Genomic DNA, 16127 nt, shown 5'->3' on the forward strand with positions numbered 1-16127 from the left:
GATCACTGCACTGTTATGCATGGGCTTGGCGAAAATTAACTGATTTTTGTCATTTGTTGAAGATGAAAGTGAACAGAGGTACGACATTGTGTTCACTCGGTATAAATAAAGGTGTAGGAAAAATCTAAATGACTCTTTAATTCAACTTTCATGGGACTCGTCAAATTTTCATGGGACTCAAGCTGCTTACAAACCATGATACCGGGACTCGTCTTCAATATTTTCTAGTGACAACCCTGAATCGTGGCCCCCAAGGGTAGGTTTTGGCCACATTATAGGGACAAAAGTTTTACATACAAGTATATGGGAAATCTTTAAATATGGACCAAGATGACTAAGGTGAGCGATGTGGCCCATGGACCTCTTGTTTAATTATTTGTTTACGTAAGAAATAGTGCTTTTTAGCTCACCCCAGCCATAATTTAAATGAACTTTTCAAAGTACTTGCTTTGGAAGTTCATATAAGTATTGCTGAAATTTATGTATATGTATGTTAAATAAATTTTATTATCAGATTATCATTTTGATTCATAATTTCATTCTTAATTGCCACTTTTACAGAAAAGATATCACATATCCTGGATCTCGAGTTTTATTCCACAGTAGGGTAAGACCAAAACAGGTTAGTAGGATAAATTGGGACTTTCCAGGAGTCCTGCATCAACTCAAAAAGCAGGATTTTTAGGGAGATCCAATAAAATCCTGCAAAATCCCAGTCCTGTCTACTGGGACTTTCCAAGACATGTCCAGAATAATCCCACTTTCTCCCCTTTCAGATTGCAGGATTAAGTGAGACTTTGCAGGACTATAAAAGGCAAATTTAAGTGTTCAAATTATCCTTAAAAGTCCTGAAATGTCCCACTGCCAATACCGTCCCTCTAATTCCTTGTCAATCTCAGTTTCAAAAAAGCAGGACTTTTCAGGACAATCCTGATAAATCCTGGGATTTTGTCTTGGGACTTCCTGGGATATCCTGCTGTATTTTCAATGGGTAATTATCCTTAAAAGTCCTGAAATGTCCCACTGCCAATACCGTCCCTCTAATTCCTTGTCAATCTCAGTTTCAAAAAAGCAGGACTTTTCAGGACAATCCTGATAAATCCTGGGATTTTGTCTCGGGACTTCCTGGGATATCCTGCTGTATTTTCAGAGGGGCAAAGAAAATACAGTCACAGAACTCGTACCCAGGAGAACCCGTACCCAGGAGAACTCGTACCCAGAAATTTGGGTACGAGTTCTCCTGGAGGAGTCGTACCCGGGTTCTCCCAGAGAAAAACTTTGTCATTTCTGTAATAAAAATCTGGATACGAGTTCTCCCGGAGAAAAAAACTTTGTCATTTTATCGGATAAATTTGGGTATGAGTTCTCCTGGAGAAAAAAAATTGTTATGAAAATCTAGGTACGGAGAAAAAAAACTTTATTAAATGGATTCTCCTGGAGAAAACTATGTCTTTTTTGTCATATAAATTCTGATAAGAGTTCTCCTGGAGCAAAAGTTTGTCATTATATAGTAATCCAAATCTTCCCGTCAACAAGGCTATTGGGCCCGATTGTATAAGTCATAGGATGCTAAAGTCAACAACACATGTCATTTCTAAACCACTATGTATGCTTTTCAATAAATCTCTGTGCGAAAAATCTTTTCCTACCTTCTGGAAAGAGTCACATGTTCTACCTCTTTTCAAAAAAGATGATCCCTCTTTGCCAAGTAATTATAGACCCGTGTCCCTATTAAGCTGTGTTAGCAAAGTTATGGAAAGAATAATTTTTAAACATGTATATAATTTTTTTCATAAAAACAACTTATTCTACAAATACCAAGCTGGTTTTTTACCAGGTCATTCTACAGTTTTTCAACAAGTTTTTCCCCAAGGCTCAGTTTAGAAACTTATCACAGCATTGCAAAAAGCATAGATGATAGTAAATCTTGTTGCATGGTCTTCTGTGATCTATCTAAAGCTTTTGATAGAGTTTGGCACAAAGGTCTTCTATTTAAATTACAAACCTATGGGATCAAAGGTAATATTCTTGAATGGTTTTCTGATTATCTTTCTTGTCGCAGCCAAAAAATTATGTATAAAGACCATTTGTCTTCAAGTGCAAGTGTAAATGCAGGGGTACCCCAAGGCTCTGTTCTTGGACCACTATTGTTTTTAATTTATGTTAATGATGTTGCTGAAAATATGCTGTCTTTTTGTAGATTATTTGCTGATGATAACTCCATTCAATATGCATCTAAGAACGTACATGAAATTGAATTCACGTTGAATCATGATCTTCGTGTTCTAGATGAATGGTCTAAACAATGGTTGTTAAAATTTAACCCCTCTAAAACAAAAGCTGTATTTTTTACATTGAATAAGGATATTGATCCTCCTAAATTATTTTTTCAAAATTGTCAGTTGGAATATGTGCCAGTGCACAAACATTTAGGGTTGTTCATTTCACGTGATTTGGGTTGGTCACATTATATAAATACAATAACAAGTAAGGCTTACAAAAATTTAGGACTTCTTAAAAAGCTAAAATTTACTTTAGGAAGAAACACTCTATTAAAAATGTACACTACTTTTATTAGACCAGCTTTAGAATATGCCTCAGTGGTTTGGGATGGTTGTAATGCATACGATAGTGATTTGTTAGAAAAAGTCCAACTATGTGCAGCGCGAATAATTACTGGCCTTCCTATATTAGCCTCTAGAGATTCTTTGTATTTAGAAACTGGCTTAGAGCCTCTGTCTTTTAGACGAACAACCGCTAAATTAGTTACCATGTTCAGAGTTCATAATAATGATGTTCCTGAGTATCTACAAGAAACGATCCCAAGAAAAATAAATAATACATCCAAGTACAATCTCCGTTATGGAGACAATTATAAAATGCCAAAATGCCGACTTGAACTTTATAAGAAATCATTTGTACCTGATGCTTTATCAAAATGGAATTCACTTGATATAGAATCAAGACAAGCTACTTCAGTTAAGCAATTTCGTAAGAGTGTTAGCTCCAAAAATATCAACAATCCCAAACCACCGGCATATTTTTCCTATGGTACTCGTTTTCTGAATATAATTCATACCAAACTTAGACACACATGTATTTTGAATTACGATCTATATAGACGCAATATTGTTGATTCTCCGTTATGTTCTTGTGGTATGAAAGACGCTTATCATTTCTTCTTTATTTGCAGTAAATATTCAAATGCTATAGATATAAATTAATGGATGGCTTGCTGAGGTTAAATGATCTAGTTATTATCGATGTCCACCTTCTACTTTGGGGTAATAATACTTTATCTTCTGAGTTAAACAAGTGTATTTTTTCTTATGTTCAGTCGTTTATTCATGAAACCAAAAGATTCAATTGATGTTCAATTTAAATTTTTTGTACATTAATTTTCTACAGTAATATATTGTTATATTTTTAAGGAGAAGAACTCGTAAGTTATTTGAACTTGTTTCTGATCCTTTTGTATATCATGTATGTACAATAAAATATGTTCAAAACATACGAGTTTATCTCATTAAGAATTGTACCATTTTAGGTATTGGAATCTTGGTACAATATCTCCTTGAAAAAATCGAGGATTTCATACATTATACATAATTTACTATGAATATCCCTTTCAATTGAATAAAAAAAAGTAAATACAATTATCATACTTGTTTTGTTTTTGTTTGAATTGCTGTTTGGCTTGAGACGATAATTAGTATACATATTGTAATTAAACACCAATTTTAAACCTGCGACATTGTATTTTATAGCGTACCTCTATTCTCCAGCACATGAAGGAAAACTCGTACCCAGATTTATATGTAAAAATGACGAAGTTTTTCTCCAGGAAAACTCGTACCCAGATTTTTATGACAGAAATCACAAAGTTTTTTTCTGCAGGAGAACTAGTATCCAGATTTATCCGATAAAATGACAATTAAAGTTTTTTCTCCGAGAGAACTCGTACCCAGATTTTTATAATACAATTGACAAGTTTTTTATTTAGGAGAACTCGTACCCACATTTCTATTTGATAAAATGACAAAAGTTTTTCTCCAGGAGGACTTGTACCCAGATATTGATGGGTACAACTTCTCCAGGAGAACTCGTACCCAAATTTCTGGGTACGAGTTCTCCTGGGTACGGGTTCTCCTGGGTACGAGTTCTCCAAAAGTCCCCTTTACAGTCTTATTTGTGCATGAAACTGAGAAATATTTCCTGTAAATTCGTGGAATATATGTCTACTAGCTGTATCTATTTTTTATAAATGTGGATTTATTATGGAGCCACTTTACTCTTTCTTTTTTCCGGTGATGAGAGTTGCTTTTACTCAAACTTTTCGCTTGCATCATCCTAGGCTATTGAAATATTGAATTTAGGTAACAACAACCACGCTCGCTAGGTGGCGCGTCATGTTCTATTTTTATTTCTACAGGAAAAGTGGGACGAGGTTCCACCCTATTTTTTACGGGCTAGTATGGATAAATCTAGAGCCTACGAATGATGCGAAGTTGATCGTTCGGATCTAAAATAGCTATATTTAGTGTATCTCACGTGATTAGGCACATTCCAGAAAATCCCTTTGAGATTGAAGCGATTAACCAGAGCGAGTATATGTAAACATTTACTTAACGGTGAAATATGCAACAAAGAGTGACATATTAATACATTTTATGCATGAATAAATTATACTGAGGTCAAACACGGACGATAATTGCCCATGTTCATAAAGTATTTGATTGATTTAGATATCCAAGGAAAGATAACTCCCATTATTAACGTACTCACAACTTCCGGTGGTATACAATAATACAATGTTTATACATTTCTGAATGATGAGTGAATCTTTATTTTCATCAGAATCTTTTCCATCACACTCACAGACCAGGTCTCCATACCCCTACCAGTGTCAATCTGTGACTGATAGAAACTGTGCGGTATTTAATTTGATATAGTCTAGAGGAAATTCGAAATATGGTAATGACATTTCTTCCTCACTGAATTAGCTGGATTTTTAGCGTTTAAAGAAAAGTGGGGTATGGACTGGGGGGTTAAAAATGCTATTTGCCAAATTTTCAACAATATTAATTACAAGGCAAGGCAAAAGGGGTCATAAGCTACAGATGATGCAATTTTCACTTGCAAGTTGCACTACCACTAGAAATACACTTAATTAATTAGTGACTTACTTACAGACAAATAAAGTAACTTACAAATATTTTATTTATTTATTTATCTATCATTTCATTTCATTTTTTTTAATATCATGGTTTGTACTTGAAGAGTCATCGCAATAAAGGGACATTAATTATTAGTGTTACAAAAAAATCTGATCATGCAGTTTTTAAATTTCTGAATTTTGAAAAAATAAAAATAAATAATAGATTCTGACACCACTCAGTCCCCCGACTGGCCAGAGAGTTCTGCTTTTGTCAGTTCTGATGCAACTAGCTCAGCCCCCAGACTGGCCAGAGAGTCCACTGTTTTGGTAAATTCTGATAATGATGCAACTCAGCCCCCCCCCGACAGCTCTACCAGAAGTTCTCGGAAAAGACTTGCTGATGTTTAATAAATCAGTGTTGTCCTATTAATTTTACTTTTGCTCCTGTTCATCAGTTCATTAAACCCAATCTGATTAAATTTAAGATTGTTGATCCACTCCGTATTCCTCTTCCTTTCCTGTATCTGTGAAGTCCAGAGGTGAGATATATTCTTTCCAAAACAATTAAGAATGTTCATGGAACAATTTAGTATTAATTGTTTTCCTTTTATGCTGTATGCCTTATATCAAGAAATAACTTTCAGGTCACTATTTAATGTGAAATGGAACATTTTCAATTTTTGACAACCTGACGGTAGGCCGGGGTGTTTATGACACTATACCTCATTTTCTGTAAGGAAGTGAAGTAAAAGGAATTCAGAATTGGATTCAGCATACTCAAAATTGTTTTGGGTAATGGTGTTTCAAGAAATAAAGTTGGGTCACTTTTTGATGCAAAATGAAACATTTTCCGTTTTTGGCAACCTGACGGTAGGGGTGTTTAAGACACTATACTTCATTTTCTATAAGAAATTGGAGTAAAATGAATCCAGATTTGAAATCAGCATACTCAAAATTGGTAATTGCACCTGATTTTTATTGTTTTGGGTAATTTTCAAAAAAATGGGTGGTGGTTGCTAATTTATTTCACTGGGAGGGAAATATCGTGCATTGAATAGTTGGTGTCAAACAATCAGATTACTCACTGTGCATTACACCTGATCATTCACTTCACCACAGATGTCCCCTTTTCCTGGATTATTTGAACATTTCTGGGGTTTTCATATCATGTCTACTTTCGTTTCATTTCCCACGATCGATAACTGGAAAAGCGGAACTTTAAAAAATAAAGTTTAAAAAAAAAAAAAAAAAAAAAAATAACTGAACGACCGTAGAAATGATTATACAGGTAGAAATACGTTGATCATAGATTTATTCTAAAATTATTCAAAGATGCTGTTTTCATAGATCTAAATGTAGTGGCGGATCTAGAGGGAGTTACTGGGGTTGCAACCTCTCCATATTTCGTTGATTTTTTTTTTTTTTTAAACAAGGCCAGTTTTTGTCACTTTGGGGTCTTCAACTGCCTTTTTAGGGCGGAGAAGGTAAAATCTTGGTTGCAACCCCCACCCCATAGAATATTTTCTGGATCCGCCACTGAATTTAAACCATTTTAATGACTAATGATAATTTTAGAAAGAGATGGTTCTGTTTGAAATTTAATTTATAGGTTTAGGAACTCACTTTTGTCCAAGTAGTGCACTTTCGTTATATTCAAAGTAAATGTACATGTGAATTTTTACAGTTTTAAATTAAATTGTCGCTACTATAATAATTACTACTTAAAAAGAAAAAAAGTTGGCTATTAGTATCCAGCTACTACGAATTTATAAAGGTTGTAACTACTAAAAACTTGGAAAGGAAAACAAGTTAGCTACCAGTATCCAGCTACTAGGAATTTATAAAGGTTGTAACTCCTGCTGAACCACTACACAAGAAATAGATTATTAGGGTTTTATTATTTATCAGGTGGTGTTTAGATGCCGAGTAGGCATTTTCATATCAGGATATGCTTTGAAATTCCAAACACCATGCTTGATTTCGCCAAGCTATTTAACCTTTGCAGTGCAAAATACAAATAATATTTCAAGCTGAATGTAAAACTTTTAAGTAGGTGTGTATTTGCAATTCAGGGTAAAATATATGAAGAGGAGTTTTAAAGATACTGATCCACGGGTTCCTCCCAAATTTTTTTTTTTTTTTTATTCTTAATGATAAAAAAAAATGCACTGTCGTATTATATGTGTTTCAAAGGTTTCATAAAAAAAAAATAGAGTTATATATTGTGACAGAAGCTCATTATATAGAAATTTTATTCTTTGTTGTTTGAACAAAGATTGAGGTACATGTCTGCTATTGTTTACAAAATTTGGAAGTGCATGTTATCGATCTAAGTTTATGATATACATTGTATATCACCTTTTAAATATTCTTTTAGGTAAATTGGGCTATTGAAAGGTTCAATATGTGTCTGTGCAAAATTTAGGATGCTTAACATAAAACTGACCAACATTTTTTTTTTTTATTAAAACGTGAACCAGGGTCCCTAATTTAAATTCGTTGTTATGGAACTTGTGTATATAAATACACACACATGGACTTCTCAGTCGTTAACATATATACATACAATGCATGTATTTATCTGTGTTTATACCATGCACGCATTGTTCACAACTGCAACGCGCTCACACGCAAATGGCTATCATTGGAAATGTAACTACATGTATGTTCATATATGTACATCATTCTTCAAATTACAAATACACTGTAAATATTACAAAATTTGATTTTGTTTTCAGCGTTCCAATAGCTACAGAATGTTAATTAATAATCATAACTTACAATTTACTTTTTAAAGACAAGAATATTTTACATAATATGTTGTATGCTAGAACATTTTCAAGTCCACAGAAATGAAAACTCTATTGCATTTATATTATACTTCGTTCATCATATTACCTGTAGATTATAATCTGCTGGGCAGCGCAGAGGATATGACAAGAATGTATTTAATTTAATGTATCTATATTATGCTATAGCCGACTACATGTATGCTATACGACAGGAAATCCACACATTTCGGAGAAATTATCGCTAAAAAAAAAAAAAAAAAAAAAAAAAAAAAACAGGAGGGGGGGGGGATAATTAGTATATTATCACGCAAATCTCTTCGTATATTATAATGTTACAAACCCGTTCTGTTTATGAAAATATGAAATAAAATTTATCATTTAGCGCACACAATTTTTAGATTTTCTTATTTTTCTTTTCAAAGGGCAGCTGAATCTGAAGCTTCTAAACATTTACCAGTCATGTGGATTTCAATCTCAAAAACATTCGACTCAAATAGCGAAATGAACATTTCATCCCTTCAAAGTATTCTCCACGGCTTGAAATACATAATTTCAATCTCTGAATCCATTTCTAAAATGCGTCACCGTACGCTGATTTAGGTAGACATCTAAGACACTGACTGATAGCTGAACCAAGGGTTGTAACGACGACCAGATTAGAACTTTTTAAGTTTTGGAAAAAGGAAAAAATCGCATGGGGCTATAAAAGCTGCACTGGAGAGTATGGTGGGTGTGGCAAGACGGTAACCTTCTCCGACTTTAAAAATTGCTTCACAAGCTCAGATGTATGTGATGGAGCATTATCATGTTGTAGACGAACATGCCTAAATCCTGACACGGCGTCGTATATGATAATATTTCTTGAGCTCTTTTTGTATAACAGTAAACATCTCGGAAATACCTTTGTACGGCTACAATCTAATTAAAATTAGATGTTGGATCCGCTCGCATAATCGCTACACAAACATCTAACAACATCCCGTAGAGGGTCACGTCAGAGGTCAAATTCGATTGACCAATGAAATCACCGCTGGCAAAATCATTGAATGTTTGTTGAAGCCGATAAGTCTAGAGTGATACCGAATTTGACCTCTGACGTGACCCTCTATGGGATGTTTTTAGATGTTTGTGTAGCGAGTATGCAAGCGGATCCAACATCTAATTTCAATTAGATTGGGAAAATATAAACTTTTCACTATCAATAATTTACCAATTTTTTAAAAAAAATTTATCCAGTGAATATTTTTTTTTTTGCGAAAACCTATCATATGACATCACACAATGATCGATCTACCTTAAAGTTGTACAGCCTGGTAAGAACACCTTAGTCCTATATATTATCTAAAATAAATCACTATAGATCTAGTCCCTATAGAATCTATATAAATAATAATAAAAACTTATACAAATAAATATAAAAAGCCAAAAATGACATGTATTTTACATATCATATACATATAGTTGATCAATTTGCATTGTGTTACTGAACTAAGTTAGCCGATAGCCTGATGATAGACGATCTACTAGCTGACGTCTCTGATCAGTGCGCTAGATTTTGTATCTTCGCGGGGAAAGTCTCCTTGTTGTAGCAACAAGAAAATCCATCCGCATCTTGTTATGTGTCAAACAATCTTAAATTACAATACATAAAATCAATGTTTAAGCACTGGTTCCGTGTTCAAAATCAAATCTTGACAGACTAATCAGTAGCTATAAGCAAATATGTCTTATTCTATGGAATGTTAACCATGTTATATGTGTACTACTTCCTTATAAAGCCATTACATCCGGTTGTGACACGGTTCAGCATAAAGAAGTTATGGGACATTTTTCACAAATTATTGGTATGAAAATATTTTGTTTATATTGTTCTAAAAATTATAATTGCCATCATCAACTGAGACATATATTTTGCGAGACTAGTGTCAGTCTAAATTAATATCAAATCACAGCTTATTTGCTTCATGAATCACGTATAAATCTTGCAATTCACGACGAACACCCGTTCGTTTAACTTTGTTTGCTTTCATGAAATCGATTCGTGTTCTAGGACAGGCCTAAATCCATGAATATTTTGTACGTTGTTATACACTGTATCTAGGTTCCTGAAACTTTTACCCTTCATATAAAGGTTTCAGTTTTGATTAGGCCTAGGCTATGGATCTCAATTACCCCTCGCGTACACTTTAGGGGGCAGTGTTATAAAACAACAGAGTACTTATGTAGTAGTAATACACCCTGGTTTGGTTAAGGGGACTTTAACTAATTTAATTATGTGTGTTTTAAGTTGAAGTGGAACAAATACAACGATAGTCCTTGGCAGATATTGGGAGACTCCCCAAAACTATATATACATAATTAAAGCTAATGGCTAGATCTTTAGCTTGTGTTTGTTTAGAACCCTTGATATTTACAATATCTTGTCAATGTTTCTTTTCCATGTTGTGTTGTAGATATTTGAAGAAAGGGGAGGAAAATGTCTGACCAGGAAGCCTCCCCTGAGAGGCCCCGGTCTGGGGATGAACGGGAGGAGTCCGGGGAAGAGTCCAAAATTAAGGTGGATGAGTCCAGTCCAGAAACAAACACCAAGACAGAGGAGGAAACTGACAAGAAAACATCTCCAGAAAGATCAGAGAGTCGAGAGTCTGACACCGATAATAAAGAGCGGCCAGTCAGCTCACAGAGCACCGGGCGTCCGAGAAGTAGCGGCAGCGATGCAGCGCAGACATATAAGGGGCGCAGAAAGAAGAAGATGAATGTTGATCCCGACGCCAGACAAGTTACCTTTACAATAACCATTTGTATAGCTGTTCCAACCAGTAAGTTTAGTGTCTGAGTGTATGTAGTTCTTGTTGACGTGTGATGTGTTAAATGATGTTTTGTTGATTAACGTCTTGTGGTGCATTGATTATATCACAGCTAAATCAATTGTGGTCAGGGCCTAGATATAAAAAGAGTCAGAATAAGTGTCAAAAATTTATATTCATCATGTACATTACATAATATATACAATATGTTTAGTATTCATTAACCTAAGTGTATACTCATATCTGTTGTAAGAAGTTTTGGAGTAAGTTTCGTATACCGAATGTAAATTATTTGATCTTCAATGCATTAATTACAAATTAAGTAATTATTATGCATTTTAAGTATTGGATGATTTGATAAGTTGAATATTACAATTTAGCAATGCATTAATCATGATGACATGGTTAATGAAACATTTTAGGTTGAGCTTGTACCTGTGGGTAATTTTATCATTACATAAAAGCACATCAAATTTTACGATCAAATCTTGAATTTCTGCTCATAGAATCAGACTGCATGTTCTATGTTGTGTATAGCTGGTTTCATAGTTGGATAAAGTTAAGTGTGTATTTATTAAAGAAAAACCCTCGACAAAAAGACGCGGGCGGGGTGAGTATCCTCGGGCCGATTCACTCGGACTCAGTCTGAATCATTTCTATGTATTGGAGGTTATGCAATATAAACATCTTGTATGATACATATCTATAATTTAGGTAGGGGTCTCTTTACTTCTTTTTTTGGGTCTCCCTTTCCTTCAGTATTTATATAAGTCCATGTATTACATTCCTTCCTGTTACATTTGGCCAGACAGTCTATTCTGCATGATCTGTCTACATCAGACTCTCTGGGTGTTCTTTCTATTAAGTATCAATCTCCATTAACAAACATGTACAGTGTACTCTTTACTGTGGTTCTCCGTCCTGTGAATACATCAGGGCCTGACTGTAGATCTGTTTCTATCTTCACATTTATGTATATAAATCACTGAAAATTAATTTTCTTGTTCTCTCTTCTTAGCTCAAGTTTTTTTTTTTTTTATAAGTTTTATGTGCTGGAAGGGAGGGAAATTTTGTTTTTCAGATTAGAACAGCAACGAACAGCGATTTATTGTATCACTAAAAAATAAAATACAAATTATCTAGTTATCATTTTTTAAAATTATAATAACCTGATTTTTAGATGTTAATTATGTGTCGACCCAAGTCTCTTGTTGAAGAATTTTTAATCATGTAACCTGAGTCATTGTCATTTGATTGAAATTTGTATGTATTACGATGAAACCTTATGAACACAGAAGTTTCATTTTTATCATGTTTTGATATGATCATTAAATGACATGTTTGATTACAGCAACACATAACTGCAATTCAACCTCCACTCGACCTTCAACGGGTATGTTATATTGTAGCTTAGTAAACACTGACCAGTCTGTATAGAACACGGTTAGCTGATTAGAATAATTAGACTGGGGAAGGGCTGTTAGAATATGTAGTGAAGTTTGGGGAAAACGGCTGTTGCAATATATCTATTCAAGCATTTATTCACTTTTCCTTAAAGCAGACTTTACATTGACTTTGCAGTTGTGAACTGATATACATGTATCATATTGCATGTGTTCAGGACCTCAGCATTATAATCTGCTTTACAAATGTACACGTTTTGTATTTTTCTTTATTTCAGTCAATTCTTACTATACTTGTATTTATATCCGTTTATTCATTAACTTATCATTGACTACTCTTTTTCATAAATTCTTGCATATATTTTATACATTGTACATATATGTAGCTTTCATACAATCCTTTTATGGATCGAAACGCCTTAGATTTCAGACATTGATTAAAGGAATATTATCAACTCATTCATTTTCATTGGAGGTTTAAGGATCTCGAGCCTCTGTTCACTAGTAATTATAAACACTTTTTGGGCAGCCAGAATAATTTAAAGTATCCTTTAAAATTGCATTTAAAGAAGTCATCCATAGTATTTTCAAGATAAGATGCCAGCTTTTTTAATATTTCAATAGAAAATTTCTGAACTAATCCCACTACTAAGTTTGAAAAGTTTGAAATGTTTCTGTAAGCCAAACAATTTATAAAACAGACAATTTGATTCATGTACCTTATATTGTATTAAAAGAAGCCTTCGGAATAGTATACAACCTACATGTAATAAGAAACTTAAAATTGTTGTACAGACTATTGAAGGGCAGATCACTCTTAATCACAAAAAAGTGACACACAATCTTTCAGTTTTTCTTTTGGGATAATAATTTCAGTTTCTGGGAAAGTGCTCCACTAGTCTATATTTTTCAATTTGACAAATAAATGTCAATTAACCTTTTATTATATTGATATTTAGTCAATCTTTCAGCAAAGCAAATCTTTTTATTGAATAGGTAATTAAGAAATGTACACATACTGATTAGAACTCTTCAACGTGTATTATCTAAAAATTCCTGTATTATAGATGTATTATAGATGTATCATATATATCCTAAAGATCTATTGTTTGTGTAGTATGGACATACTGACAAAGTCCAATACTCCCACAAACAAAAAAATCTAGCTAAGCTAAATTTTAAAAAAAAAGCAACCATAAAATTAAGTCCCGACGACTATGCTTATTTTTTTGGGTGAAATTCCAACCTCAAGACAAAAATAAATAATTCTACATTAGCCTCTAGAGTTTGATTCATGGGGGAATGAATGCAAAATAACAATTGTGTAAGTTGCTTATTAATTGAAACTAACTAGACACTTATTTCTTATATTTGTATCCATATACATGTATTGCAATTTAACATCTTTACTAATTAATACACATTGCGTATTGCAATATTTGCCTTTTCTATGTGTTTGCCTTTGATATCTTAAAGTTTACAAATCGTAATGATAGCCATTTCCTCATAAATGCACTGTAATCGTGAATAATGCTCTTATGAATCTTGTTAAATTTTAATGCCTGGGAATTCCATCAGAAAATAAAAGTGGACTGTAGATGTTAAATATAAATTTCATTTTTGAAAACACGAGGGTATAAACTGCAATATTTCACGCTGGCATACTTCATGAAGCACTGACACATGGAGGAATAGTATTTCACATGATGAGGTCAAGGTCAGCAGTACATGTGTAATGTTTAAGGAGGTATTCTACACCAGAGAAATTTGATATGGATGAAAAGTGGAGGATATGTACAACAATATTTTGAAATTGAAATCTTTCAAATTTACTTTATTTAGTCCAAAAATGCAGTTTTAGTTGAAAGCAATCTGAGAAAAATTTGAATTCCCTGCTGGACTCGAACGCATGATCTACAGTTCAGCAGTCGACATGGTAATCTACTGAGCTACTCAGCTAGGCAAGAAATTTTTGAAATGATTAGACAAATATTGCTGATATTTATATTTTCATCCATGTTTTAAAAGGAAGTCAGCCATTATGACGGTGTATAGTACCTCCTTAATGTCAACAGTACATGTGTAATGTTCAGCTCTATGATTCTGCTGATATGTGATCATAGGATTGGGAATTTTTGTTTTATTTTCAAAATATATTTGACTTAAATGACATTTATATAACATATGACCTACTTTTTGATTTGATAAGATCAAGCTCGTTGAGATGAACATTTCCGCTTCTACAACTTATTATAAAATATTAATAGTTTCTGAGATATTCTCCAAAACATTTGGACCCTTCTGAACCCCTAATTTAAAGGGCCAGCCCGTTTTGCTTGATATCGTAAGAAAGGCCTTGTCATTTTAAACATTTTTTGCTCAACAAGTATTTAGAAAATTAATGCATTCCAGAATAAAAAAGGAAATTCCAGGAGTACTTTTTCTGGGTTTTAGAGCAAATCTGTCATAGGGTAAACGAATTAAGATAGAGGAATGTTCTCCTATCTCAAATGTTGATGTAGTAACATTACTCTATCCTCTGTGGATCTTATTGCTCAAAATCTCTGATAGAGGAATGTTCTCCTATCTCCAATGATGATGTAGTAACATTACTCTATCTTCTGTGGAACCTATGCTAGAGGAATGTTCTCCTATCTCAAATGCTGATGGAGTAACATTACTCTATCTTCTATGGATCTTATTGCTCAAAATCTCTGATAGAGGAATATTCTCCTATCTCCAATGATGATGTAGTAACATTACTCTATCTTCTGTGGAACCTATGATAGAGGAATGTTCTCCTATCTCAAATGCTGATGGAGTAACATTACTCTATCTTCTATGGATCTTATTGTTCAAAATCTCACCGCGGTGGCCGAGAGGTTAGAGCGTTCACCCTGCATGCGGAAGGCTGGGGTTTGAATCCCGGCCACGGCAGACCACAGCCTTAAGTCGTTAAAATAGGTAGTGACAGTTCCATCGCCAAACGCTCGGCATCAGCTGTGAATGTCACGGGTCCTCGGAGATTACCTTAAAAACGGATGTCCCGTGTCACAGTAGGTGTGGCACGCTAAAGAACCGGAATGTTCTCCCATCTCAAATGTTGATGTAGTAACATACAGAGGAATGTTCTCCTATCTCAAATGTTGCTGTAGTAACATTACTCTATCTTCTGTGGATCCTATGATTGAGGAATATTCTCCCATCTCAAATGTTGATGGAGTAACATTACTCTATCTTCTGTGGAACCTATGGTAGAGGAATGTTCTCCTATCTCAAATGCTGATGTAGTAACATTACTCTATCTTCTATGGATCTCATTGCTCAAATCTCTGATAGAGGAATATTCTCCTATTTCCAATGTTGATGAAGTAACATTACTTTATCTTCTATGGATCTTGTTGTACAGAAAAGTCTTAATAATTAGAAACTCTAATATTGTCTTTGTAAAGCACATGTTATCTGTGTATGTACTGCACTGTCTTAACAGTTGCTTGTTAAGGGGCATCCTAAACACTATTGTATTCATAACTGTTTGGTAAGAAAATCAATTTGATAAGGGAACTGTATCTTCTCTCAATGATCATGATATAAAGAATGTCTATGAACATACACACACACACACATATACATGCATTAGGGCATTGGCAAAGGGGCGGCAATCGCCGTCCCGATAATTTTGAAAAAAAAATTGAAAACAAAAATGCAAAATTTGGAAAGGTGATATCTGCTAATTGGAGCGGTGAGTATAATGGGATTTGTGGTCAATAGAGCGGCAAAATGCGAAAGCCATTGTTTACACTAGCTGATGAAAATGGGATCTAAAATTAAGTGATAAGACAATGCCTTCTTGCTGTAAAAGAACCAATTTAGCAATACTGCTAACACAAACTTTCTGTCAATTCAATGAACAGGATATATGTATAATAAAATACATAATGGTAGAAGGCCAATCTCTAAAGCTTAC

General features: G+C 33.9%; 2 protein-coding genes across 5 annotated transcripts in view; one reads left to right on the top strand and one right to left on the bottom strand.

The window, feature by feature from the left end:
- Positions 1 to 16127, bottom strand: part of LOC130048352 (uncharacterized) — a 37555-nt gene that overhangs the window by 19318 nt on the left and 2110 nt on the right. Inside the window, exon 1 of one of the 2 annotated variants that reach the window (XM_056144966.1) lies at positions 6244 to 6358. The exons of the other annotated variant lie outside the window; for it this stretch is intronic. The gene's annotated coding sequence lies outside the window, so the exon portion shown is untranslated. Of the gene's footprint in view, positions 1 to 6243; positions 6359 to 16127 lie in introns of those variants that run through there. 2 annotated transcript variants of the gene reach the window in all.
- LOC130048351 (uncharacterized) overlaps positions 9557 to 16127 on the top strand; it is a 33938-nt gene continuing 27367 nt past the window's right edge. For 2 of the 3 annotated variants that reach the window (XM_056144960.1, XM_056144962.1), the window contains exons 1-2: positions 9557 to 9794; positions 10404 to 10769. In XM_056144960.1, the coding sequence (XP_056000935.1) occupies positions 10427 to 10769 (343 nt within the window). In that variant the 5' untranslated portion in view covers positions 9557 to 9794; positions 10404 to 10426. Of the gene's footprint in view, positions 9795 to 10403; positions 10770 to 12108; positions 12151 to 16127 lie in introns of all 3 variants that reach the window. The other variant, XM_056144961.1, reaches the window with a different exon arrangement.

Source organism: Ostrea edulis, chromosome 7 (genome assembly GCF_947568905.1).
Source record: "Ostrea edulis chromosome 7, xbOstEdul1.1, whole genome shotgun sequence".
In the NCBI taxonomy this organism is placed as follows: Eukaryota; Metazoa; Mollusca; class Bivalvia; order Ostreida; family Ostreidae; genus Ostrea; species Ostrea edulis.